Source organism: Caretta caretta, chromosome 2 (genome assembly GCF_965140235.1).
Source record: "Caretta caretta isolate rCarCar2 chromosome 2, rCarCar1.hap1, whole genome shotgun sequence".
Classification (NCBI taxonomy): domain Eukaryota; kingdom Metazoa; phylum Chordata; order Testudines; family Cheloniidae; genus Caretta; species Caretta caretta.
In genome coordinates this window covers 51920624-51947499 of record NC_134207.1, presented here as the reverse complement: position 1 = coordinate 51947499, position 26876 = coordinate 51920624, and the positions used below count along the sequence as shown (strand labels likewise).

The following is a 26876-nucleotide window of genomic DNA, read 5'->3' as shown; positions in this document are numbered from 1 at the left end:
TCTCTTCCCCCATCGCCCATCTATCTTGCACAGGGATTGCGAACCAGCGATCAGAGAGGTGGCGCTGCAGGCTGGGGCTCCAGCTGCCTCTTTTACCCCCCGGGCGCTGCCAATGGAGGGGAACATAACTGAACCAGGCTCTGCAGGCAGGCAGGGCAGGGTGAGTCCCACAGTAACAGCTCGAGGTGGGGGACGCTGGTCCCTGGCCTGGGGCAGAGCCACCGCCGTCTACAGCCCCGCTTGGGGGCCAGGGGAGGGAGCAGCCGGGCGGGGTGTCACCCGGGACAGCCACCTCGCCCACGGCACATGCGCAGAGAGGGTCTACAGGGCTGGGGGAGGCGGCGTCTCCTGTGAACACCTGGCCCAGGTGTGAGGCGCGTCACGTGGCCCCGCCGCCTCCCTGCCCGGCAGCTTCCGCCTCCTCCCAGCGCTGCTCGGGCCGGCCAGTCGGGAAATGCCCGGGCCGCTGGCGGCTCGCTGAGCGACCCCCAGGGGCTGCAGCGCCGAGCCCGGAGCGCCCGCGCCGTCATGAGTAAGCTCGGCAAGCTGTTCAAGGGAGGCGGCCCCGGGCGCCCTAAGGGGCGCGCGGGCCCCACGCCCCAGGAGGCCTTAGCCCGGCTGCGGGAGACCGAGGAGATGCTCGCCAAGAAGCAGGAGTACCTGGAGACCAGGATCCAGAGGGAGCTGGCCGCGGCCAAGCAGCACGGCACCAGGAACAAGCGAGGTGAGCCCAGCCCCCGCCCCCCCAGCCAGGGGCTTCCCCCCTGGCTCGCCCCCGCGGTCACTGGCCAGCCCGCGAGGGGACCCCCGCCCCTACAGGGGGGCCTGCGAAAGCTGCCGCTGGGCACCTGTTGGGAGCTGTACTGCAGGTGCTGGGAATTTGGCGGTGAGGGGAAACTAAGCCAGCTGCTATTCTCGGGCCTGGGCTGCTGCGGGGCATTGGTGGCCTTTGCAGGGCAGTGTGATGCAGAGAGATCGCTGGCTTTCAGTGTAAATGCCTGCTAGGCATGTCAGCTTGTTTGAGTGGAAAGCTATGTCTGTATTGCACGTGACAACACCAGAAGCCGCTGAATTTGGGTGTAATTCTCTCTGTTAGAGTGTGTACGTGTATATAGGGCGGCGCAGGGATAGCTTCATTTTAGTTTATCCATCAACATGACATTTTAAATAAGCTTAATATCCTGCATGAGTTTAGGTACTTCCATGTAGAGACCAACTATGTATCAATATTCATTGTATTCCTTTTTATGCCATATTTTGGTACAGAGAAAAAAAGAGAAGATGGAAGGTTTTGTAGGCGAGTATTGGCTCATGCTAGAGTCTCATCTATTTTAAAACTTGCATGTACATGATGTTTGGTTTCTTTTATGACTTCCTAGAGCCTCTCCAGCTAAACAGTAAAAATGTTTGGGTGTGTGAAGTCAGAGGAGTTGTGTTTTCATGTTTGTACACTAGTGCTTTACAAGAAAAGATTTGTGTAATCAATGCTTTTCAGCTTAATCTGTTCTATGCTCACAATTACTAAATTATCTTACCCTTAAATAACTTATTAACTGTGGGCCAGATTGTGAGGCCCTTATGGATATTGAATAGTACTTTGCACTCTACATTCTGTTGACATCAGTGGGATGTACTTGTGGTGCCAAGGATTGTTCGACATAAATAAGAGCAGCACAGTCCCGCCTTAGGGCGGTGAAATAAAGCACCAGCCTTGCAGCAGAGACATAGTAGCCTCCATTGCTGACATACCTGAGCATCTCTCATCTATTTACAGATTTATTCTTACAACGCTATGGGGAGGTTGGGGAAACGTTTACAGATGTGTATAAATGGATTAAATGATAGGAAGTCTACGGTAGAACTGGGAAATGACCCCACATTTCTCTACATGGAGCCTCAATCACTGACCATTTTTCTTCGTTTAGCTGTGGGAAGTAATCCGTATTGGGGGAGCGGGATAGTATGGGCTTGATCCTGCTCCTACTGAAGTCAGTGAAAAAAATCCTATTAATTTCTGAGAGTGCAGGAGCAGGCCTTCTGTTGCCTTGATAAATAATTGAATTTCAAAAGCGGGGAAACCGAGCACCCTTAGAAATAAGTTGACTAGAGTTGCAACAAGCTGTTTTTTCAGAAAATTTAGCCCCTTTAAACTCCAGTGCTCTAGCTCAGCACTTTTAACAGCTCAGTGATGAGATTTTTAACTGTTTCTGAGCCAACCATGGTGCTGAAATTATAAAGTAATCTTCAGTACAGGAACCACTGCCTTGAAACATATTCCTCCTTCCCCAAATACCATGAGAGGCAGTGTTGTTGTAGCTGTGTTGGTTCCAGGATATTAGAGAAACAAGGTGGGTGAGGTAATATCTTTTATTGGAACGACTTCTGTTGGTGAGAGAGAGACAAGCTTTTGGATTTGACAAGATCTTTTTATATCTGAAATTTAATATACCACTAAAATTGTGCTATGTTAGTAGGCAATCTGGTCATTATTTCAGTGGTGGGTTTTCCCCTTTAGTTGATCTTTCTACTGATGAATAATTTTAAAGGCTAATGTCATGTAATTTAAATATATAGGAGGATACTTTGGGGAAGTCTCATAGAAGGCTGCTTATTAAGGGTAGTCTGTTGTGCTTTAGGTTTACTGTACTTTTCTCTAAGGATTATTAGGAGTTAAAGATTTTAATTAAAAAGGACAACTAGGTAGATAACTGTATAAGAACAACAGGATAGTGAGTAAAGTCAACACAATAGAACCTTGCACGAATGACTGAGAACCACTGATTTACAGTATCTCAATCTTTCCAGACTACTGTATCCCTTTCAGGAGTCTGATTTGTCTTGTGTACCCCAAGGTTCACCTCACTTAAAAACTATTTGCTTACAAAATCAGACCTAAAAATACAAAAAGTCACAGCACACTATTACTGAAAAATTGCTTACTTTCTCATTTTGTCATTTGTATGGAATTCTAGCTAGTGCTTTTTATGTAGCCTACTGTAAAACTAGGATAGTATCTAGATGAGTTGATGTACACTCTGAAAGACCTCTGTGTACTCCCAGGCAGGGGCGGCAGGTTTGTATAACTTTTGGTGGTGCCCAGAACGGGTCCATGTTGTGTCCATGTTCCCCTGCCTAAGGCTCTAGGAGGGAGTTTGGGTGTGGGAGGGATAGGGCTCCGGGAGGGAGTTTCGGTGTGGGTGTGGGCTCTAGGCTGGGGGGTGGGGTGCAGGAGGGGGAGAGGGGGACAGGCACTTGGAGGGAATTGGGGTGTGGGGTCTGGGCAGGGGGTTGGGGTGCAGGAGGGGGAGTGAGCTCTGGGAGGGAGTTTGGGTGTGGGGGCAGGGGATTGGGGTGCAGGGGGGCAGGCTCTGGGAGGGAATTGGGGTACAGGCTGGGGCAGGGAGTTGGGGTGCGGGAGTTGGGCTCTGGGAGGGAGTTTGGGTGTGGGGACTGGGCTGGGGCAGGGGTTGGGGTGCAGGTGAGGGGTGCAGCGCTTACCTTGGGCAGCTCCTGTAAGCGACCAGCACCCCGCTCTGGCAGCAGCTCCTAGGTGTGGGGCCAGAGGGGTTTCCATATGCTGCTGCCCACAGGCACCACCCCTGCGGCTCCCATTGGCCACAACTTGGGGCGTGGGCAGTGCATGAAGATACGCCTCCCAGAAGGGGCCGGCATGTCCCTGTGGCCCCTCCCCAGAAGGAAGTGAACTGGAGTGGAAGCCATCTTAGCCCCATTGCGCTGCCGGTGGTGGTGGCGGGGGCCCTGGGCCCTTTTAAATTGCCCGGGGGACGTTCTGGGGGAGGCACGCGGGGGTGGCAGGCTGAGCTGGGGGAGAGACCCAGCTCCGAACTTCAGTGGAGCTTGGCTCTTGTGCTTTCAGATTAGTGAACCACGGGCCCATAAAATTCGCCACCCCTGCCCCCAGGGGTACACGTACCCTGGTCGAGAATCATAGATGTAAATGACTGAAATTTGCAAATCAGCTAGTGAACAAATAAAAAAAAAAAAGTATGCTATCTTCCAAAATATATCCCTTTCATTTGTTTTGAGCATTGGATGTTTTAATTATCACTGATAATATTTAATAACATACTAGTCAATATACTGTGGTATATTTTGCAAAATATTTAGTTGAAAGGAAAATAGATAATACCTAAGTAATCTTGTTACATGAACTGGAACTATAAGAAACTGAGTACAAGTTTGATTTTACTTTGCTTAGCTGGGGTTAATATGTCGTGGGGGAGTGGGCATTGGGAACCATTTCATTTGTAATTGCATGATCTGAGAGGCCTTATGTACCTAAAATAGGAGTGTATGAGACAGGAGCAGGATGTACACTGCAGAAATTTTGCACATCCCATACAGAATGCATACTGGCTGAATAGGAATGACCTCATTAGATTCCAGGTGAGTGAGTCTGAGCTTAACAATACTAACATTAGTGAGGTCCCATTCAGGCCCCAGTTCTTCATGAACTCAAAGGATTCCTGAAAAGACTTTGCATAACATCAGCTGCCCAAGAAGTGTGACTTACAAACTATAATAAATTAGCTACACAAATAGAAAGATATTGGAATCTGTCATCTTCCTCACTGATAATTGTTGAGAATACAGCTAATTCCTGCATTTTAGTCTGAAAGTAGTTACAAATGTAGTCCTAAATGACTTCCACCTTTCCATGCTAATATCTCATTGCAGCTACATGAACTGTGCGGGTTTTCTCTCTGGCGAGGATACAAGTGAAACATTTTGGAATTCTTTCTGTGTTGGTGCTTTCATTACAAGCTTTGGTTCCTTCCACAACAGCTTTGCAATCTCTCTGTGCACCATGTACAATCACCTGTTTGTACTAAATTTCTTTGCAGACTCGTTGTGCCACATCCTTCGCTCTATTGACCTGAGTCAATTTGCACTACACCTATTGACCCCTGTTGTGGTCTAGCCTTTTTTTTCAGCATGCAGAGAGAACCAAAGAAATTGAAAAGAATGTGAACCAGTCACTCCTTGATCTGCACAAGCTGGCAACTGACAAGAATGACCCTCATTTGTGTGACTTTAAAGGATAGAAAATGATCTAAAATATAATTTTAGAAATTGAATAGGTTTGAGATAGGGGAGGAAGGTGAAGTTATTGGGAAGATGCAAGCTCCATGTCTGTTACCATTGCATTCTCTTCATACTTCTAGATCAGCAGTTCAAATCCAGCTGCAGGTCAGGAGTGGCCAGAAGTGGTTATTACTTGATAGTGATGTGCTTGCCCACATAGAATGCATTGGTGTTCTCTGTGCAGTGTTTTGTGGAGTGGTTTCCACATCACAAAAACCACCATCCCCTACAATTTCAGCAGAGAAACCAAGGACTGAATGAGCATATAGAATGAAACAACCTTCTCATGGCAGAGGTGATATCTCCAGTTCAGACTTGAGATCCACTGGTGAGGTAGGTCGGGGAAGTCTGCAATGCTGCTGCCTGGGCTACATTATTTAATTAGATTGTGGTCTCAGTCTGGCACCTTCTATGAACCCTCAGAATTGATTGAAAAGAAATTGAACAAGTAAAAAGGGGATAATCTTCTTTCGTGACTAGGAACAAAGTTTAACTAGAGAGCCAAAAGTCATACAGCAGTGATGACAAACCCTAGGTAGAGGCATGGGATAACAACAATCTTAGGACATTACTAATAGACTCTGCTGCAAATGTTATGTTGATGCATTTGGGCATGCCTGGTGTTCTGGCATTCCTTGTAAATGACTTAGTTGTCATAAGGTTACTGACATTGAACAATGATGCAACAGTTTCATGTTACCGCAAAACAAGTCCATCATTCCAATAGCAGGGAGCATGTCCGATGAGGATTGAAGTGGATTGGTAGAGTTATGTGGGGAAACTTTCCCAGCACCCTGACTGTACCATGTGTTACAGCCAGCATTCCTAGTCCTTCATTTTCTTATTTTTTTTTTTAAAAAAAGCATCAAGCCCGGAATTGTCATGTGCTATTTGTTACAAATACACAATCTTCTCTCTCAAGTTTTTAAGAATTATGGGCCTGATCCTGATGTCACTTACTCTGGTGTCATTTCATTGGCTTCTCAAGTTACTCCTTATTTGCGCCAGCGGGAGATTAAAATCTGACCCACTGGGTAAAAGAGAGCTGTTAATCAGTACTCTTACAGAACAGATCTTGTGGGAGGCACACGTGGCTCACTGCCTAACATACCTCTTAATTTGAGAGCCCTAAGGACAGACAAATTTGTGCCAAATACCTAGTCTGATAAAGTGAGAAATTTTCTGGAGCATTTTTATGAAGTTTGTGTGCTTCAGTTTCCCTCATTTATTGAATTGCTACTCACTAGGGGCAAAAGGTTTAACACTGCTCTGGGAACAGCACAGGAGACAGGTGTTTGTGTGTGTCAGCTCCCTGCCTGGGTGGAATAAACAGACATTAAGGAACTGGCTGAAATTGACCCAGATCAACAAGGGGTCCAGAGAGACAATGCAAGCACCAATGACTCAGCACCCGGAAGCTCCTGCCTGCAGGGATTGTGAACTCTGCATAGACCTGCCTGGAGAACAAAGGACTGAGCCTCAACCAGGAGATGATAAAGAGCTGGCCTCTGGAAGAGGCTGAAACTCTTTATGGGTCTGACTAAGGAAGTCAGCGAGAGACAGAGCTTGAAAATGGAGTTCACTTCAGCTTGGCTGGTGAATTGCTCTGGCTTGACCAGAATGGATTTATGCTTTAAGCGTTATTTCTCTATCCTAACCTAAGGACTTCCAGTGCTGTGTTCCAATAAATCCTACTCTGTTTTGAAAATGTCTGGGATGTCATAGCAAATACTTACTGGCTGGGCTGCATAAGTCCCTGGAAAGTGTACAAGTCTCTATCAGACTCTATTTGCCACAGTTGGACTTGCTGAGCAAAGCTCATGGTGTGAAGCAGGGTTGCTGGAGCCCAGTAGCTCAGTCTAGGAGGCAGTGAGGATACGTGGCCTACCCTTAAGGAAGACTGGGGCCCTTTGGGGGTCTGGCACACTGAAAGGTCAAAGAGACTGTTGAAAAGCTGGGGTGTAGCACAGCTCCGATGTCTTGGTGACATCTAGTACAATGGAACCTCAATTATCTGAACTCCAGTTAACGAAAATGCTGATCTCCAAAAGTTGGAATAGTCCCCTAAGGTTTGGCTTCAGTTCTTAAAGCTTAAGGGACTGATTCTTATCAGTAATTTACATCCAGTTAGGCCCCTTTACATTGCCAGATTTCTACTGAAAACAATGGAAGTTAAGAGCCTAAACCTGCAAAGTTTGTAAGTGTCACAGGGGAGAGGTTTTTTACTGCATATACTACAGGCTCCTAGACCAATAATACCTTTTGTCCTTGAACCCTGTTACGTTCAAATGCTTAACGTTGTACTGTAAATAAAGTGATTCGTAGCAAAGAAATTATGCTTTGGGCACACAACCTAACAGTGCTTAAGAATACTGTAAAGAAATGCCTATGGTAGCCACCATGTTCCCCTAATTAGAAACCACCAATCTGCATCCCGCTGGATATTATGGGACACACGCTGGCCAGTGGCTTTTATCAAAGGTGGTGAGTTAATGGCGATAAGTCCTTCTGGAAGGTGGGCACCATGAAGTAAAAACTACTATTAAGAGCTGTAAAACCTGCACAGATTTTGTGTATTGGGGTGATTTTGTTTGTATTAAATTGTTTTGGACAAAGATTAATAAACAAATATACAGTCTGGACCAAATTCTTAGCAGTTGTAAATGGCATAACTTTTGAAGTCAGTAGATCGATGCTGATTTGCACCAGCTGAGTATATAGCCTTAAGTGTTGTTTCACTAACGTGAAATGGAAATTGTACTTTGTGTAGAAAAATAGTTTGGTAAATGGATTGCAGAGTTGTGTAGTTTGATATACTGCCCTTAAGAATCACTGGTGTTACTGTCTATCTGGATTTCCCCTGCAAATACTGCATTTCTGACACTAGACTCTTGTCTGTAGTTTAGAAGATCAGATCTAATTCTCTACTGGTGGTCGCAATGGTGGAAGCTATCGTGTAGCGAAAGCAGAGGCATTTTTATCTCTCTGCTTCATCTCTCCTTGATTTAGTTTTCATGATGTAGCTCTCCAAATGCCTGTCTAACCTATTACTTGTAACATTGCCACCCCCAGTGAAGCTGAAGTGGTGGAGAATTGAAGATGCAAATTTTCCTAGTGTAGATGCAATGGTAACTTTGCCTGCCTCACCCTTTCCTCTCCACGTAAGCCTAACAGTTTAGCAATCCGTTCATTTCATGCTAGTTATCTGTGTAAAACCAAACCAAAAAAAAAAAAAATGTGGATTTAGGAAACTGTTAGAGCAAGGCTGATCCAGTGGTTATGGCACTGGCCTAGACTGTTCTGCCCCAGACTTCCTGTGTGACCCTGGGCAAGTTGTTTAGCCTTGGTGCCTCAGTTTCCCATCTGTAAAATGAGGATGATAGTAGAGCTGGAAAAAAAAAATTCACCTAAAACTCTTGTTTGGAGAAAAAAGCAGATTCAGTGACACTGAAACCTTTTTGGAATTCATGTCCATTTCATCAAAATGTTTCAGTTGAAAAAAATAAAAAAAATTTGTTCTGACATTTTCACAATGAAATGTTTTTGTTTTTGTTGGGGGGGGGGGTTTGGTTCAAAACAACTTTGTTTCGGAGTTTCTTTTAATTTTCATAAGCCACAAAATTTTAAAATGGTTGAAATCAAAGCAGTGTTTTGATTTTTGTTAGAACAAAACATTTCATTTGACGAGAAATAAATAAATATATATCTATAATCTATATATTTTTTTCAATGTGCTGGAAATGTTGAAAAATTTCATTTTTGGTTTGATCCAAAATCTTTCTTTTTTTCTGGAATTACCCATGAACTGCAAAATCCATTATTCACACAGCTCTAGATAACAGCACTTCCCTATCTCACAAAGGTGCTGTGAGGACAAATGCAATCAAGACTGCAAGGTGCTCTGATAGTAAGGTAATGAAGACCCTGTAAGTAGTATAACTAGATAGGCCAAGTGATACTCTGCTGAGCCACACTCAGGCTGAAGCATAGTGCACCTGATTTTGAGAGCTTCTGAGCCCTGGTAGCTGCCACTCACTTCACTGGGAGCTGCAGGTACTCAGAATTTCTTAGGAGCAGACTAGTGTTAATGTAAGAGCTTGCGGTTTCCTGAAGAAAACATAGTTCTGTTCCTGGTTAAATTGGTGTGACATTTATTTCCTCAGATTATACTCTGATTCTTCCTGCCTGACTCTATTCTTTTTCTGAAATCTTTGGAATGGAGAACATCCTTTTTCAGCCTTTCTGTGAAGTAAGTTTATCTCCTCTGTTCACTTTCTTTGCTTTTTGATGTCATTTTATTTGTTTAGTCCATTACAGCTGGGTTATTTATTATACAGTAGCATTTCTGAGAAGATTTTCAATACAATTCTACCATCTACTTGTAACACAGTTACAAATGTTTAAGGAGTCCTATGCCTATCCAATAAGGGGGTGTGGGGGCAACCCTAAATCAATTGAACATTATATCTGAGACTTGGAATCTACAAAATCTAGACATTCAAATCTGAGATTCACAGGGAAGCTTTAACTCCCTTGCCTCTAGGTATTGTGATGCTGCCTCTTATGTACATGATCACGTAATATTGGGGGCAATGTGATAACTAGCAAATGTGGCATTCAGTTCACAAATATGAGTTAATCAAGTGGCGGCATGGGAATGTTGTATATCTTGGGTAATGTGGAAGAGGTGAATAAATTGATTTGTTACAGAGTGATGCATTCTATAAGTGCATAGTGGGAAAGCTAAATTCAGTGAGTTAATAAAGATGGCATGTTACATTTATAAAGGCAGGCAGCTAAATATGTGAACAATAAAGAATTCTCTCTCTTATGGTTTCTACTTGGAAGGAGTCCCCCTCCACCTTCAACACAGAACCTTCTGGATGTCAAAAATAACTGCTCTGCATGTAGAGCTAATCCATAGTCTGTATGAACAGTCACTAATACTAGGGTGACCAGCTGTCCTGTTTTTAAAGGGACAGTCCCATATTTAAACCCTCCTGCAGGTATCTGGACTTTTTCTTAAAAATGGGCAAATTATCCCATATTTTCTGTCTTTCCTCCCCCCTTCCCTCCCGCTCCATATACACATCACTAGGAGGCAGGTCCTGCTGCTGGCCAGATCCCTGCTTGCCAGCCGCCTGCCCATCAGCAGTGAGTGTGGGAGTCCTATGGCCAACGATGGGGGTGGATGTGCCAGGCTGGTGGTGGGGCAAAGATGCAGGGCGTAGGGCCAGCCGCTCCCCCTGCTGGTCTGTCAGCGTAGCCACCGCTGTGTGCCAGCTCTTGGCCAGCAGGGACCCCCCCCCCCCATTCTGTTTCCAGCTGGCACTGGCTGCGAGCTGCAGTGGTTGGTGAGTGCGGGCAGGTGTCAGGTGACGGCTGGTTACGTGTTGCCTCTGCTGCCCACCCATTGGCCCTTTACATGCTTCCCCTCTCGCTCTCCACTCCCTGCTTTGCCCCTTTGCACCCCCGCCCCTGCTCCTCCATATCTCCTCCTGGCGGGGTGCATCTCACTCCCAGCTCTGTGCGGAGAACCAGCCCCTGGTTGGAGTGCTCAGCTCACCAGCAGCCTGGCCGGCAGGCTCCTTCCTTCCCCCACTGCCTCTGGCTGGGCTGGCACCCCAGGAAAGCCCAAGACCCTCCAGCTCGGGGCACTGGCCAGGAGGAGCTGAGCCCTGCATATGCCAAAGCCCCACACAGCGTTGGCATGGGGAAACCTCTCTGCTCCTCAGCTAAGCTCTGGAGTGGCGAGTACTGCTCCCAGGAAGTGCAGGACTGTTCCAGCCCCTAGGTATCCTCTCCTGCTGAGCCACCTCTCTGGCCAGGTTCGCTGAATCCCTTGCCGTCAGCTTCCCTGGGCCCTGCTGCACAGTGCATCCTTAGGGCTTAACCCAGAGGTGGACAAATGTTTTGGCCTGAGGGCCACATCTGGATATGGAAATTGTATGGCCCACCATACATGCTCAAGAAATTGGGGTTGGGGTGCAGGAGGGGATGACAGCTCTGGCTGCAGGTGCGGGCTCTGGGGTGGGGCCAGAAATGAGGAGTTCAGGGTGTGGGAGGGGGCTCCGGGCTAGTGCAGAGGGTTGGGGTACGGTTGGCGGTGAGGACTCTGGCTGGCAGTGTGGGCTTTGGGGTGGGGCTGGGGATGAGGGGTTTGGGGTGTAGGAAGGTGCTCCAGGCTAGGATTGAGAGTTTTGGAGGGCTGAGGCAGGAGGTTGGGGCATGGGAGGGCCTCAGGGATGCAGGATCCGGGCAGCACTTACCTTAAGCAGCTCCAGAAAGTAGCGGCATGTCCCCCGGCTGGCTCCTACGTGGAGGCATGGCAAGGCAGCTCTGTGCGCTACCCCATCCGCAGGCACCACCTCTGTAGCACTGGCCACAGTTTCTGGCCAATGGGAGCTGCGGGAGCGGCGCTTGGGGCGGGGACAGCATGCGGAGCCCCCTGGCTGCCCCTATGTGTAGAAGGGGGGACATGCTGCTACTTCCAGGAGCTGCTTAAGGTAAGTGCTGCCTCCAACCCTGCTCCCCAGCTGGAGCACGGTAGCAGGGCAAGCTCCAGACCCCACTCCTCAGTGGGAGCTCGAGGGCTGGATTAAATCAGCTGACGGGACAAATGTGGCCCGCGGGCTGTAATTTGCCCACCCCTGGTTTACCCTCTTCCTGTCTGTGCTGCAGCCGGAGGCGGCCGAGTTATGTCTGTGTCCAGCAGCAGCCTGGAGGTGTGAGCTGCCTTTTGACACCGTGTGGGCAGGAAGGGACAAGCTACTTCCAGCCACACAGGAGCGGTGGGGAGGCGGGGAAGAGAGAAGCTGTGCAAAGACACAGGCCAGGTCATCCCTTCGCCCCCTCCTCCTCCCTTGTAGATGGAAGCAGCTCCCGTACAGTGCCGAAAGGCTGCTGCTGCTGGCCACGTTCTGGTGTGAACCCTGGCAGAAATCTGGGATGGGGAGCGTGTGACCTTGCATACCCGCCCCCCTCCCTCCCCCCACGTGTTGCCTTAAGAAGATGCGGTGCTAGGTACCAGGAGAGGCAGGTCTGTCCCATGGGCCCAGCCAGGCATGGAGGGCGGAGAGCGCTGGGCAGGGAGGGTCAGGTCGGTTGGTCACCTCCCCTCTCACGTGAGAGAGATGTACGGGAGTGTCTCTCTCTCACCCTTCCCCATGTGTGTGGTGGGGTAGGGGAGTGTGTGTTATTCCTCTCAGCCCTTTGTAGGGATAACTTGATCCCTTCCCAGCTGGGTCTGATAAATCCCCCAATGTCTGGTCTTAAAGGGGCAGACTAGCCTGCTACAGGCTGCTGGAGAGACGGAAGTGAGAGAGTACCTGTAAGAAGACAGCTATCCACACCCGGGCCTGAATGAAACCCCTCCTCAAGCCCAGTATGGGTTATCTTTTCTTGTGTGTTTTTGCTTATGCCTTACGGTATTTTTATGCTGCTCTGCTCCCACTGAAAAATCCTGTTTGTTGCTATATTATTTCAGCTGAGTCACAGAGATAGCAGGGAGTGGCTGAACCTTGCTGGTGGCCTGGATGTAAGGGTCAGGGATTGGCCCCTACAACAGTTTTGACAAATAGATCCATCTAAAGCATGTTGATCCCCAAAGAAATCTGACTCCGCCCTCTCAGCTAGCTGACCTGTTTGGCTAGGTGACTCAGGATTTCTCTTTATCTTCCCAGTTCTGGAATGGGCTTTGAAGGAGCAACACTGACAGAGACACCATCTGTCACATGATAGTGTTGCTCTCTCCATCTTTTGTTTTACCTATTTTTCTTTCCTGTTTTCCATCCTCCTTTTCCTTCCTTTTCCTATTTCCTCCTTTGCCTGTTGTTTTCCAGCCCCTCTCTGATGTGGCTCCTTTTCCTCCCGTCTTGTCCTGTTTTATGCTTTGACAGGGTGAAACTCAGTGCCTCCTGCAGCGGAGGAAGAAGCTGCCTCTGGACTCCAGGCAATGCTGCTTCTCTCTGATGCACAAGAGGTGATAGCCTATTTCCGCAGAGTAAATTTGTGCAATAGCAGAGCGGGCAGGCAGACCACTGAGCAGTGCATTTGATGGAGTGGGTCTCATTTTCATAGAATCATAGAATATCAGGGTTGGAAGGGACCTCAGGAGGTCATCTAGTCCAACCCCCTGCTCAAAAGCAGGACCCATACCCAATTAAATCATCCCAGCTAGGGCTTTGTCAAGCCTGACCTTAAAAACTTCTAAGGAAGGAGATTCCACCACCTCCCTAGGCAACGCATTCCAGTGTTTCACCACCCTCCTAGTGAAAAAGTTTTTCCTAATATCCAACCTAAACCTCCCCCACTGCAACTTGAGACCATTACTCCTTGTCCTGTCCTCTTCCACCACTGAGAATAGTCTAGAACCATCCTCTCTGGAACTACCTCTCAGGTAGTTGAAAGCAGCTATGAAATCCCCCCCTCATTCTTCTCTTCTGCAGACTAAACAATCCCAGTTCCCTCAGCCTCTCCTCATAACTCATGTGTTCCAGACCCCTAATCATTTTTGTTGCCCTTCGCTGGACTCTCTCCAATTTATCCACATCCTTCTTGTAGTGTGGGGCCCAAAACTGGACACAGTATTCCAGATGAGGCCTCACCAATGTCGACTAGAGGGGGACGATCACGTCCCTCGATCTGCTCACTATGTCCCTACTTATACATCCCAAAATGCCATTGGCCTTCTTGGCAACAAGGGCACACTGCTGACTCATATCCAGCTTCTCGTCCACTGTCACCCCTAGGTCCTTTTCCGCAGAACTGCTGCCTAGCCATTCGGTCCCTAGTCTGTAGCTGTGCATTGGGTTCTTCCGTCCTAAGTGCAGGACCCTGCACTTATCCTTATTGAACCTCATCAGATTTCTTTTGGCCCAATCCTCCAATTTGTCTAGGTCCCTCTGAATCCTATCCCTGCCCTCCAGCATATCTACCACTCCTCCCAGTTTAGTATCATCCGCAAATTTGCTGAGAGTGCAAACCACACCATCCTCCAGATCATTTATGAAGATATTGAACAAAACCGGCCCCAGGATCGACCCCTGGGGCACTCCATTTGACACCGGCTGCCAACTAGACATGGAGCCATTGATCACTACCCGTTGAGCCCAACAATCTAGCCAACTTTCTACCCACCTTATAGTGCATTCATCCAGCCCATACTTCCTTAACTTGCTGACAAGAATACTGTGGAAGACCGTGTCAAAAGCTTTGCTAAAGTCAAGATACAATACATCCACTGCTTTCCCTTCATCCACAGAACCAGTAATATCATCATAGAAGGCGATTAGATTAGTCAGGCATGACCTTCCCTTGGTGAATCCATGCTGACTGTTCCTGATCACTTTCCTCTCATGTAAGCGCTTCAGGATTGATTCTTTGAGGACCTGCTCCATGATTTTTCCGGGGACTGAAGTGAGGCTTACTGGCCTATAGTTCCTAGGATCCTCCTTCTTCCCTTTTTTAAAGATTGGCACTACATTAGCCTTTTTCCAGTCATCCGGGACTTCCCCCGTTCGCCACGAGTTTTCAAAGATAATGGCCAATGGCTCTGCAATCACAGCCGCCAGTTCCTTTAGCACTCTCGGATGCAACTCATCTGGCCCCATGGACTTGTGCACGTCCAGTTTTTCTAAATAGTCCCTAACCACCTCTTTCTCCACAGAGGGCTGGCCATCTATTCCCCATGTTGTGATGCCCAGCACAGCAGTCTGGGAGCTGACCTTGTTCGTGAAGACAGAGGCAAAAAAAGCATTGAGTGCATTAGCTTTTTCCACATCCTCTGTCACTAGGTTGCCTCCCTCATTCACTAAGGGGCCCACACTTTCCTTGGCTTTCTTCTTGTTGCCAACATACCTGAAGAAAGCCTTCTTGTTACTCTTAACATCTCTCGCTAGCTGCAGCTCCAGGTGCTATTTGGCCCTCCTAATTTCATTCCTACATGCCCGAGCAATATTTTTATACTCTTCCCTGGTCATATGTCCAACCTTCCACTTCTTGTAAACTTCTTTTTTATGCTTAAGATCTGTTAGGATTTCACCGTTAAGCCAAGCTGGTCGCCTGCCATATTTACTATTCTTTCGACACATCGGGATGGTTTGTCCCTGTAACCTCAACAGGGATTCCTTGAAATACAGCCAGGTCTCCTGGACTCCTTTCCCCTTCATGTTAGTCCCCCAGGGGATCCTACCCATCCGTTCCCTGAGGGAGTCGAAGTCTGCTTTCCTGAAGTCCAGGGTCCGTATCCTGCTGCTTACCTTTCTTCCCTGTGTCAGGATCCTGAACTCAACCAACTCATGGTCACTGCCTCCCAGATTCCCATCCACTTTTGCTTCCCCTACTAATTCTTCCCCGGTTTGTGAGCAGCAGGTCAAGAAAAGCTCCCCCCCCAATTGGCTCCTCTAGCACTTGCACCAGGAAATTGTCCCCTACGCTTTCCAAAAACTTCCTGGATTGTCTATGCACCGCTGTATTGCTCTCCCAGCAGATATCAGGAAAATTAAAGTCACCCATGAGAACCAGGGCATGCGATCTAGTAGCTTCTGCGAGCTGCCGGAAGAAAGCCTCATCCACCTCATCCCCCTGGTCCGGTGGTCTATAGCAGACTCCCACCACTACATCACTCCTGTTGCTCACACTTCTAAACTTAATCCAGAGACACTCAGGTTTTTCTGCAGTATCGTACCACAGCTCTGAGCAGTCATACTGCTCCCTTACATACAGTGCTACTCCCCCACCTTTTCTGCCCTGCCTGTCCTTCCTGAACAGTTTATAACCATCCATGACAGTACCCCAGTCATGTGAGTTATCCCACCAAGTCTCTGTTATTCCAATCACGTCATAGTTCCTTGACATCACCAGGACCTCCAGTTCTCCCTGCTTGTTTCCAAGGCTTTGTGCATTCGTATATAAGCACTTGAGATAACCTGCTGATCGCCCCTCATTCTCAGTATGAGGCAGGAGCCCTCCCCTCACAGACATTCCTGCCTGTGCTTCCTCCCGGTATCCCGCTTTCCCACTTACCTCAGGGCTTTGGTCTCCTTCCCCCGGTGAACCTAGTTTAAAGCCCTCCTCACTAGGTTAGCCAGCCTGCTCGCAAAGATGCTCTTCCCTCTCTTTGTAAGGTGGAGCCCGTCTCTGCCCAGCACTCCTCCTTCATGGAACACCATCCCATGGTCAAAGAATCCAAAGCCTTCTCTCCGACACCACCTGCGTAGCCATTCGTTGACTTCCACTATTCGACGGTCCCTACCCAGGCCTTTTCCTTCCATGGGGAGGATGGACGAGAACACCACTTGTGCCTCAAACTCCTTTATCCTTCTTCCCAGAGCCACGTAGTCCGCAGTGATCCGCTCAAGGTCATTCCTGGCAGTATCATTGGTGCCCACGTGGAGAAGCAGGAAGGGGTAGCGATCAGAGGGCTTGATGAGTCTCGGCAGTCTCTCCTTCACATCACGAATCTTAGCCCCTGGCAAGCAGCAGACTTCTCGGTTTTCCCGGTCAGGGCGGCAGATAGATGACTCAGTCCCCTGGAGTAGAGAGTCCCCGACCACCACCACCCGCCTCCTTCTCTTGGGAGTGGTGGTCGTGGAACCCCCCATCTCAGGACAGCGCATCTCATGCCTTCCAACCAGCAGAGTCTCCTTCTGCTTTCTCCCCCCAGACATATCATCTGGTCCACTCTCCGCAACGGTACCTGTGGAGAGAACATGAAAGCAGTTAGTGACCTGTGTCCGCGTTGCTGGAACCCGGACATTCCCCCTTCTTCTGGAGGTCACATGTTGCCAAGCTTCTTCACTGGCCTCTTGGCTCCGCTGTGCAACCTGCTCTAAATCTTTAGAGCTTTGTGCCCGTAGAAGCATATCCTGACTTTTGTCCAGAAAATCCTCCGTTTCTCATATGCAATGCAGGGTCGTTATCTGTTGCTCCAGACCTTCAATCTTCTCTTCCAGTTTGGAGACCAGCTTGCACTTTGTACACACAAAGTCACTTCTGTCCTGTGGAAGAAAGACAAACATGGCACATCCAGTGCAGGTCACAATAGCTGAACCCCTTCCTTCCATACCACCTTCCTACTATGAGCTTCCTCAGAGAAGTTGGCAAGATGTAAGCCTCACTGGGCTCACTCCAGACAAACTTCCAGGCAAACTCCTGCTGTGTGCTGCTCAGCTGGTTCGCGAAGCTCTGGCTATTTTTAAACAGCCAGGCTCCCCTGAAACAAACAGACAGCCCCAGTGCCCGCCCCCTGCAGGCTACCAGCCAATCAGACGCTCGCTCAGGCTCTCACACTGCCCTCCCAGCAAACACACGCTCGGATACTTACTCAGCAATCACGCACTCGGATACTCACCAATCCCAGGCAAACTCCTGCTGTGTGCTGCTCTGCTGTCCCCCGCTGCTCAGCTGGTTCGCCGCCGCTCAGCTGGTTCGCGAAGCTCTGGCTATTTTTATTTTCCCTTTGTTTATGTTTATGTGCCAGTGCTTATAGATAACAGCTTAAAATAAGGAAAGAGAATGTGAATTCTTAATGTCTCCTACATTATATCCTGTTCCATTTACACTGTTCACTGTCACTGAATCTCATGTGTGCATTTCAGTCTGAACAGACAGTTAACTGTGTCCCTTCTGATTACACAATAGCTGCATTACAAGCCCTGAAGAGAAAAAAGAGGTACGAGAAACAGTTGAGCCAAATTGATGGGACGCTCTCCACCATCGAGTTCCAGCGGGAAGCGTTGGAAAATTCCCACACCAACACAGAAGTGTTCAAGAATATGGGCTATGCAGCACAAGCAATGAAAAAAGTGCATGAAAACATGTAAGTGCATTCTGTCCACTTCCACAGAAGGGGTTTCAGTGCTGTAAAACTCACCCTCTGACGGTATGGGTTAAATGTTTTCATTTCACTGAGAAACCTGGTTCTGATTTTGTTTTTGTTAATGTTTGGGGAATGCTCCTGATAGTGTAATGTTACATTTGGAAGAAAAATAGCTTGTCTTAACAGCAAATCTGAAAGGTTGCCCTACTGTCCTATGAAATACACAGGGATGTTATTAGGTGTGAATTGCCTTTGGGAGGCGCTCAGGGCAGAGAGAGCAACAGAAGAATAGCACTTAGAGGAGCAATATGGACTCTTCTTTCCTAAATCTCTAAATGGCTGTGTAATTCATATTTTTAAAGGTGTCCTAATTCGACCCCAGTTTAGCAGAACTACTCATGTGCTTAAAGCCTGTTGAAGTAAAATCAGTTCTATTCAATATGGGTTCTTATACTCTTTCCCCCCCTGCCCAGTGCATTAATATCTGCCATGTTTGACTTGTCAACTTCTCACATGTTTAGTACCTTGCTGAATTGGCACCTTAAATTGGAGACTTTCTGTATTCAGAGTTTTTAGTAATAAAGGGACCAGAACCTTTTCAGATTAGGGTTTCCCAAGGCAGACATGGTCTAAAAATGTGTATTTTAAAAACAGTTTAAATACTATTTCTCTAGGGACCTAGACAAAATTGATTCTTTGATGGATGATATCACTGAACAGCAAGCGGTTGCCCAGGAGATCTCGGAAGCTATTTCAAACCGAGTTGGGTTTGGTGATGAGTTTGATGAGGTTCGTATTGCAATAAAGTCAAGGGTAAAAGTTGTATCAGCCTGACCAGTGATTTTTTTTTTAAAGCCTTTTTCCCATGCAAGTTGTGACTGTCAAATTGCTTAAATATATTTAATCATTTATAAAATGTATTTAGATATGTTTAAAAGAAGCTTTGATCTCACAGACTCGCTCTCCATGTTCTTACCCTGTATGTGTGGACATAACTGAAATGTGTGATTTGCAGTGCTCCAAACAGATGCACACTTGACTGGGTGTATATCTGGAGCACTGCACATCAGCATTTGTATGGCACATTGCACTGTTTGCAACGCTAAACACTCAGGGCCAGACTTTGAAAGGTATTTAGGTGCTTAAAGATGCAGATATGCACTGAGCAGGATTTTCAAAAGTGCCTGAGTGGGTTATGTGCCAAACTTTCTAATTGACTCCAATGGGACTAGGCACATAACCTGTTCAGGTGCTTTTGAAAATCCCCATAGGCATCTATTTGCATCGTTGGGCACCTAACCTTTTGAAAATCTAGACCTTAGGGCTTTATCCAATGCCTGTTGACCTCAATAGGAGGCCTCCTGTTGACTTTGGACACTTAATCAGGCCCTTAATTATTTCTAAATCAAGTTTTTTTTCAAATGTGAAAAATACTAATTCTCACTGAGGGCCTAAGGGTCTGATCTTGTGAAGTGATAAGTATTGAAATAAATGGAAGGCAGCAACTGATTCTTGAAAGCACTCAGCACCTCTTGGAATCAGGCTCAAAGTCCATGGCAAGTTGGAAGATTTTTATGTATTGATTTTGATTTTGAAATGATGAGCACTAAAAATTGTTTAAACAGTGACCAAAGCGGTAAAAATAACTTGTCACTTTTGCCACCCCAGCTGAAAACAAGCATACAGCATTCCAGTCCTACACAGAGAGAGAATTTTTCAAACCTTTTAATACATGCCTGAAAAAAATACCCTTCCTTTGTGTTTGATATTTTTTTGCTTGGTTCTTCAATATTTAGCCTTTCGGTGGCTTGTTAAAGAAACCTATTGTTTGTTTGTTTTTTTTGTTTTTTTCCATTAACTTTTGTTAAGTGAAAAGATGGGCAATGTAATCTGTCTTCTTTAGAGGCCTTTAAACCACAACTGGATGTCTCTCAAAGATGTGTTATGGTCTTGATGCAGAAATTACCGGGGGGAGGTTCTGTGGCCTGTATTAGGCAGGAGGTCAGATTAAATGATCATAAGCATCCTTTCTGGTCTTAATTAGAGCCTGTTGGGAATGTTTTGACAAAACATTAATCCATCAAAATGTCCATTTGCCAAAACTTTTCACAGAAGAAGGGTCAGTTTTGAGAAATTTACTGTTTCTAAATTTTTAATTGACTTTTCATTTTGTAATTTAAGATCATTTGTATTATATAACAAAACACCAATGGGTTTGCCCATCCTTCTTGTTAAATTAAAACTGTTAGTTCAATTGCATCAGGTGAGATTTCTGGTAGAGATGGATAAGTATTAATGCTGTTATACAAGGCACTGGTAAGACCTCACTGGAATACTGTGTACAATTCTGGTCACCCATGTTCAAGATTGTGTCACAAGAAATACTAGGATGATCAGGGGAATGGAGAACTATGTTCTGAGAGGAGACTGAGTATGTTTACACTGCAAAACAAACAAAAACAGCTGTGGCAGCAAAGCTCCGAGCCCAGGGTAACTGACTCAGGCTTGCACTATGGGGCTAAACACAGCAGTGGAGACGTTCCTTCTCGGTTTCAGAACCCGGGAAGCAGCCTGCTATTTTTAGCCCCTGCAAGGCCAAGTTAGCTGATCCAGGTGTGGAGACTCCCCGCTTTTTGTTTTTTCAGTATAGACAAACCCTAAAAAAGCATGTCTCATTTAACTCAGCAAAACCAAGGCTGAGAGGATATTACAGCGCTCCATAAATACATAGGGATAAACCCCAGGGAGGGAGAAGAGCTAGTTAAGCTAAAGGACAATGTTGGCACAAGGACAAATGGCTATAAACTGGCCATGAATAAATTTGGGCTGGAAACTAGAAGAAGGTTTCTAACCATCAAGAGGAGAGTGATTCTGGAACAGCTGTCCAACAGGAGTTGTGGGGACAAACAACCTACCCGGTTTTAAGACTGCACTTAAGAGATTTATGAAATGGATTATATGATGGAGCTGCCTGAGCTAGCTGGAGACTGGACATGATGGCCCAAGAGATCCCTTCCTGTGCTATGTTCCTAATGGTACTTTGATAGTGATTGTGGTTTGAGATGCCCTTGATGTTAACTGAACACATTGCTTGAAATATAACTTTGCAAATGATGTCTTGCTTGCATTCAGGATGAGTTGATGGCAGAATTGGAGGAATTGGAGCAAGAAGAACTGAATAAGAAAATGACGGATGTCAGATTGCCAAGTGTCCCATCCACATCGCTGCCTTCCCGCCCTGGTAAGCTGCCTGCCATTTTAAATTTCCTGTAATTAAGCCATGTCCTGAGAGAGAGGGGAAGAGAGTGAAAGCTCAAATGAAGCGTTTAACTCAGCTTTAACTTTTAATGTAGACTTCTTACCCATTTTTTGTGCCTGCTCACATGAAATATAATGAGGGTGTTTGGTTTGGTTCATGGAAATGTTTAGGATCAAATTCTCTGCAGGTGTAAATGGATGCATATCCATTGGCATTTGTTTGGCCTTTAACATAGGTGCAGAGGTATTTTCCAATGAATCATATAGGTAGGTAATGCAGAAGCAGGAAGTTTTTTCCCCCTTTCTAGCAATGCAGCCATTTGTTCCTTTTGAAATAGGAGGCTGACCTGGATTCAGAACATTTCATGAACACAGCTCCTTCTCCTTAGCATGACAATGGGTTGAAATTTGCCACTGATATTGTATTTACCAGCGAAGGAAACAAAAGCTCCTATAAATTTAGAGACATAGCTTCAGTTCCTTTCCTTATGGGCCACGCTTGCTCCCTGAACAATCTCTTTCTGAAATTAACAGTAGCTAATAACTAAGCACACAGCCCTTCTTTTTCTAGAGTCCCTCTGAACCATTTACTCTACAGTTAACTTTTATCCACTGAATTTTTTTTTTACCTTGTTCCAGTGTTTAGGGCTCAAAATACCTCCCACTGAAGTCAGGGAGTTGAATCAGACCCATAATGTCCAGGGCTGTAAGTGAGCTACTGGTGAGAGCATAATGGCTGTGCATTTAGTCTGCCTACTCCCTGCGCTACCATATTTAGCAAACTGCTTTGAGATACCTCTAAGCTGACTAGCGTTACACAAATCCTGCTGCCAGTGAATAAAATGGTTCTGTTACTCGAGTCACTGATTATTGTTAATCTCTCACTGTAGCATCCTCCAGGAAGAGAGTCGAAGATGAAGATGATATGAAGCAGCTGGCGGCTTGGGCTTCGTAACATCAGACTGCAGTGTTTAGAACAACAGGTTTCTTATGATACAGGTGTAAAGAGTTGCAATAACATTTTATATGCTTAACAAGTCAGACCCAATTTGATCACTTGTTTTACTTTAGTAGGGCCAAACGATTTTTTTTAACTTCGATACTATTTTTAAATGTGGTGGGGTTTTTTTGTTGTGTTTTTTTTTAAAGATTTTTAGGACTTGGCCAGTCTTGTCATTTTTTACAGTGAAGAATCCAAATGGAATTTTTATTAAAAAGAGCTTTTACTGGGTAGAGCCTTACTACACAGTATTTTTGTGAGACACTAAGGCCCCATGTACACACATGACCAAATTCACTGCTGGAGTGAATGATTGAAAATGTAGCAAAGCCATCAAGGTTCACAAGCAGTGGTCAGTCCGGCTCCGAGTATTTGAAAGCTAGTGGAACAGGTTCCATAAGCTGCTCTGAACACATGGACCCAATGGGGCTGCATGTGGGCACAGAGATCATCCACCCAGACCATCTTGCGGTATCAAGGTCACAGACTGTAAGCTCCTGGGGGCAGAATTTTCTATGGAAGGCTTTGGGTTTTTGGTTTTTGGTTTTTTTTTTTTTTCTGAAAATCACCATATACGCCTATATAATTAGTTATAATCAAGGTTTAAAATCAGTTCAGGCTCATTCAGTGAAAATAGAGTTTGGCTCTCAAGTGTGACTAGGGGAAAACCAGAGAGTGTAGAATTAGGTTTAATCTAGGTCCCTGCCGGTTTAAAACTGATTCAGCTAACTCTGTTAAAGACCCAGAGGAGATGTGGCCTAACTACTGCTTATATGCCTCCTAACTTAACTTTTCCAGGATGAATCTTAACTTCATATTACAGATTGTTAAAAGAAGTCATAATGGGACTTGTAATGCTGTGATTTCAAAACAACATTGGTTTCCAAGCATTGAGTTCCTGTACTGAGACGTGAATGGAAATTGTATTCAAATATTAATATTTGAAATTTCTTTTAACTTCTTCCCTTGAATGTGAGTGATTTATTTGTGGTGATTATGTACAGTATTGCACAACTGATTATTTTTAGTCTAAAAGGACAAATGTTATTTTGAGTGCTGAAGTACTATGTATGCAGAGAAATCAAAACAAGCAAAATTAAATATGCTTCTCTGTCAAAGTGAATTTTGATGTTAAATGAGACCTTCTGACGTAGTAACCCACTACCATCTGCAGTGAAATAGTGAAACACTTAAGTTGTGAGGTTTTCTAGAGTACTGGAAATCAAAGTAGTACTGATCTGGGTTTCTTGTTTTAAAAATTTTAATTGGTAATCAGGCCAGCCAGGAAACAGTGGACAAGGGGGGCTCTTTATCCTTGTAGCAGCAGTAGATTAACCACTTAAGACTGTGATAAGCACTTTGGCCTCACACCAGCAAATGACTTCAGTTGCCATTCTCTTGTACTTAATGTTAAGCATGGGCTTGTGTGTGTCTGACTGGATAAAGGCCAGAGTGCTCAGCATCATGCTGGATTGAGCCCTGTTAGTGGAATGGGTTTGAAATTACAAATATGACTGGCTGGATTCTCCTTCCTTACACTAGTACAGAACTACTGCAACTTCATTCACTTCACTGGAGTTACTTTTGATCTATGCAGGTATGAATGGAGAATCACGTCTGTGTGCTAGGCTAAGCAGCTAAGTGGCCTGTTAGGCCTTGTCTACACTAAAGGGGAAAGTTGTTCTAAGCTACACAATTTGAGTTATGTGAATAGTGTAACTCAAATCAACGTAGCTTAGATCTACTTACCGTGGGCTCCACGCTACGCAACATCAATGAGAGACACTCTCCTGTCAACTGCCCTTACTCTTCTCAGATGGAGTACAGGAGTCCACGGGAGAGCGATCGGTGGTCGATTCAGCCAGTCTTCACTAGACCCGCTTAATCCACCGCCGATGTATCGATTGCCGCAGCGTCGGTAAGTGTAGACAAGCCCTTAGAGAAACCCAGGTGCATGTGCAACTCTGCTCCGGAGCTAGGAGGCACCAGAAAGAATCTCTTTCTGGAGCAAGAGAAAGAAAGCTGGAACTTTGTAGTCTCTATTAAAATAGTGTATTTTAAATGTAAAAGACTACGCTTTAAAATATATTATGGAAACTAATACAGTCATGTAAGTGTCATTCAATTATATTGCATTCTAAAATGCAAGACGAGATACCGACGAGAAGTTGCTGGGACTAGGGGGTTTATTAAAACAACTAATCTTCTGCATTATTCAGATCTGTTTTCTATGCATTTGGTGAGAGTCACACTTTCGAGGTTAAGCCAGCTTTTCTATGTAAATGTATCTAAGTTATGGATAAACCGGGTAATGGTGATGGACTGCTTAGGCATATAACTGGCCAAGTGTTTGCACAGATCTGATCACTATGCACACCTCTGGCATTTGTATACATAAGTTAGGCAGTGCCAATCTGTTTACATGCTTAGTTTAGAAAGACTGGCCCATAGCATCTGTTTTTTCTCAAGTTAGTAGTTTTCCAATACTTAGCACTTAACCTATTCAAAGTGCTTGACTAACACTAATTAAATAAAATGTATATTTGATTGTACCTTTTAGAAGTAGGAGAGATTTGTATGGCTATTTAATTTCTCTTGAAAATAAAGACACGGTCCCTGCACTGGAAAGCTTTCTCTGTGTCTAGTTGTGTACAGCACACATTTCTATGGGATCTAAGCGTCTTATAAGTATCTAGATATTAACAACCAGCGACCTTTTGATAACTGTAGGCAGGGAATCAGCGTCCTTGTGACACAATGAAAGGCTTTTCCCCCCATGCACCGTAGTTCTCAAACTCCAGAAATCCCTAGCATACCTTCAAAGACTATAGAGGACTCTGGAGTCCACGTTGTTTTAAGTTAGCAAAGGTCAAGGCAATACATAGCCATATCGATAACCCAAATTCTAAAGGTGAGAAATCTCACTGGAGAGACCACCACAAATTCCCAAGCACCCTTGGTAGGCTAAGAGAATACATCCAAAGATGTATATGAATCTTCCCATTTCAGACTACCGATGACTTTAGTCCACTTCAGAAAATGCAAACCTGCTGCCTTTGTGCAGGAGCCTTTCCCGTGATCAGTTCAGAAGACAGTGGAAAGTTAAGAGGCCAGTCATTATCTTGACCAAGCTGGCACTACAAACTGCAGAATTCCAGCTACATTTTAGCCTATGTCCTGGTCCCGCCCTCAACTCCTCTTGATCTCCATGGGAGTTAAAAAGTGCTCAGTGCTACATCAGAGTTGCTGAGGCTCTTGTAGAATCTGGCTCTTGAAGAATAAAGCCTTTGAAGGCCTGGGAACCGTAACCTACAATCATCCAACTGAGATGTCCTAAAGGCTTAAGTAGGATTGTTGTGACCCAGGGAGGCTGAGAGTTGGGTGGTCAGACGACTGTTCGGGAGCAGAGATGCCTCTTTGCTCTACTACGCTTGTCCAAAGCAATCGGAGCATAGCACTGACTGGCCAGAATCTGAGTGAACATTTTGATTTTTAAGGCTTTTGAACTGAGGTACCTTCAGTTGAAAGGCTCTGTGTGGTCACAGGGCCGGATCCCCAGGTGCACCAGTCAGTGCACTGCTACTGAAATAATTGGAACTATGGCTACAGCTGAGGAGCTAGTCTTTATGTGCAAATTGAGATGCAATTGAAAACCGCCTCTTTCTTTTTGAACATATGTCTCTTTTTCTGTGCCAAGATGGTATTTGTTTAGTATGGAAGCAGAAGGACTTGCTAGAGCCATCCTGCTACTGTAAGAGTATTCTGCATTAACTTGGGCATATCTTACAAACCGGATTTTAGAAGCATAAAGGTTCAGTATAGCTAATTCCGCTCTGTGAAACCATCTTAACAGTTTTCAGAGTAACAGCCGTGTTAGTCTGTATTCGCAAAAAGAAAAGGAGTACTTGCGGCACCTTAGAGACTAACCAATTTATTTGAGCATAAGCTTTTGTGAGCTACAGCTCACTTCATCGGATGCATCAATGAAGTGAGCTGTATCTCACGAAAGCTTATGCTCAAATAAATTGGTTAGTCTCTAAGGTGCCACAAGTACTCCTTTTTTTTAAGTGTTTCTTTTAGGAATCTTTTTTTCTTACTGGGCTTTGACACTTTAATCTGGGTATTTTCAAAAAGGGAAAACATTTAATTTTTTTTTACAAATATTAAGTTTGTGCTGTTTGTCTAAATTAAAAAATAAATATTTTGGTGTTTAATTGTTCTATAGAAGTTTTTGCTTATCTTATGGTACCTAAACTGTCCTCCCTATGCTTTAATTCTGTTATCTGGACTGGGCAAACTTTGGTTGTTTTAAGGTTTTTTTTCAAATCTTGAACAATGTTGGGGGTGTGTGGTGGGACTCCCAAAACTAGATTTGAATTCAAAAGTTTTTCCAAAAGCAATTCAGTTTAATATATATATTCTAGGTAAAGTGATGCATAGGCTACATTCCTGGAGTCCTATCGGGAATCTTCTACCTTGCAAAGAAAATTCCACTGAATTAGAATGAGTTCCTATAAAGCAGACACTCAATTCCTGGAGTTTTAAGGAAGACATGCAAAGGTGTTCTCTTCTTTAATTGGGCTTTGTGCCCTTTTGGGTTTTTTTATTTTTATAGAGAGCCTCAAAGAGCTGGACAGATGCATGTTTTCCCTCTTTCTGAGGTTGCTAGAGATTGCCTCCAAAATATATATT

At 45.4% G+C, this 26876-nt stretch overlaps 1 protein-coding gene across 1 annotated transcript; it reads left to right on the top strand.

Moving 5' to 3' along the window:
* The first annotated feature begins 348 nt into the window (after positions 1-348).
* On the top strand, positions 349-24816 carry CHMP4C (charged multivesicular body protein 4C). Its single transcript, XM_048841063.2, has 5 exons — positions 349-724; positions 17749-17926; positions 18601-18715; positions 21059-21167; positions 22075-24816. Exons 1-5 carry the CDS (start codon positions 529-531, stop codon positions 22137-22139), a joined length of 663 nt encoding a protein of 220 aa, XP_048697020.1. The 5' UTR covers positions 349-528; the 3' UTR covers positions 22140-24816.
* Positions 24817-26876: the final 2060 nt, after the last annotated feature.

What these genes read in the sequence shown, in the direction of transcription:
- CHMP4C (XM_048841063.2), top strand. Translation starts at nt 529, where the DNA reads ATGAGTAAGCTCGGCAAGCTGTTCAAGGGAGGCGGCCCCGGGCGCCCT. An exon ending in AAAAAAGTGCATGAAAACAT is followed by an intron (nt 17,927 to 18,600) that starts GTAAGTGCATTC and finishes CTATTTCTCTAG; the next exon opens with GGACCTAGACAAAATTGATT. An exon ending in TTGGTGATGAGTTTGATGAG is followed by an intron (nt 18,716 to 21,058) that starts GTTCGTATTGCA and finishes GCTTGCATTCAG; the next exon opens with GATGAGTTGATGGCAGAATT.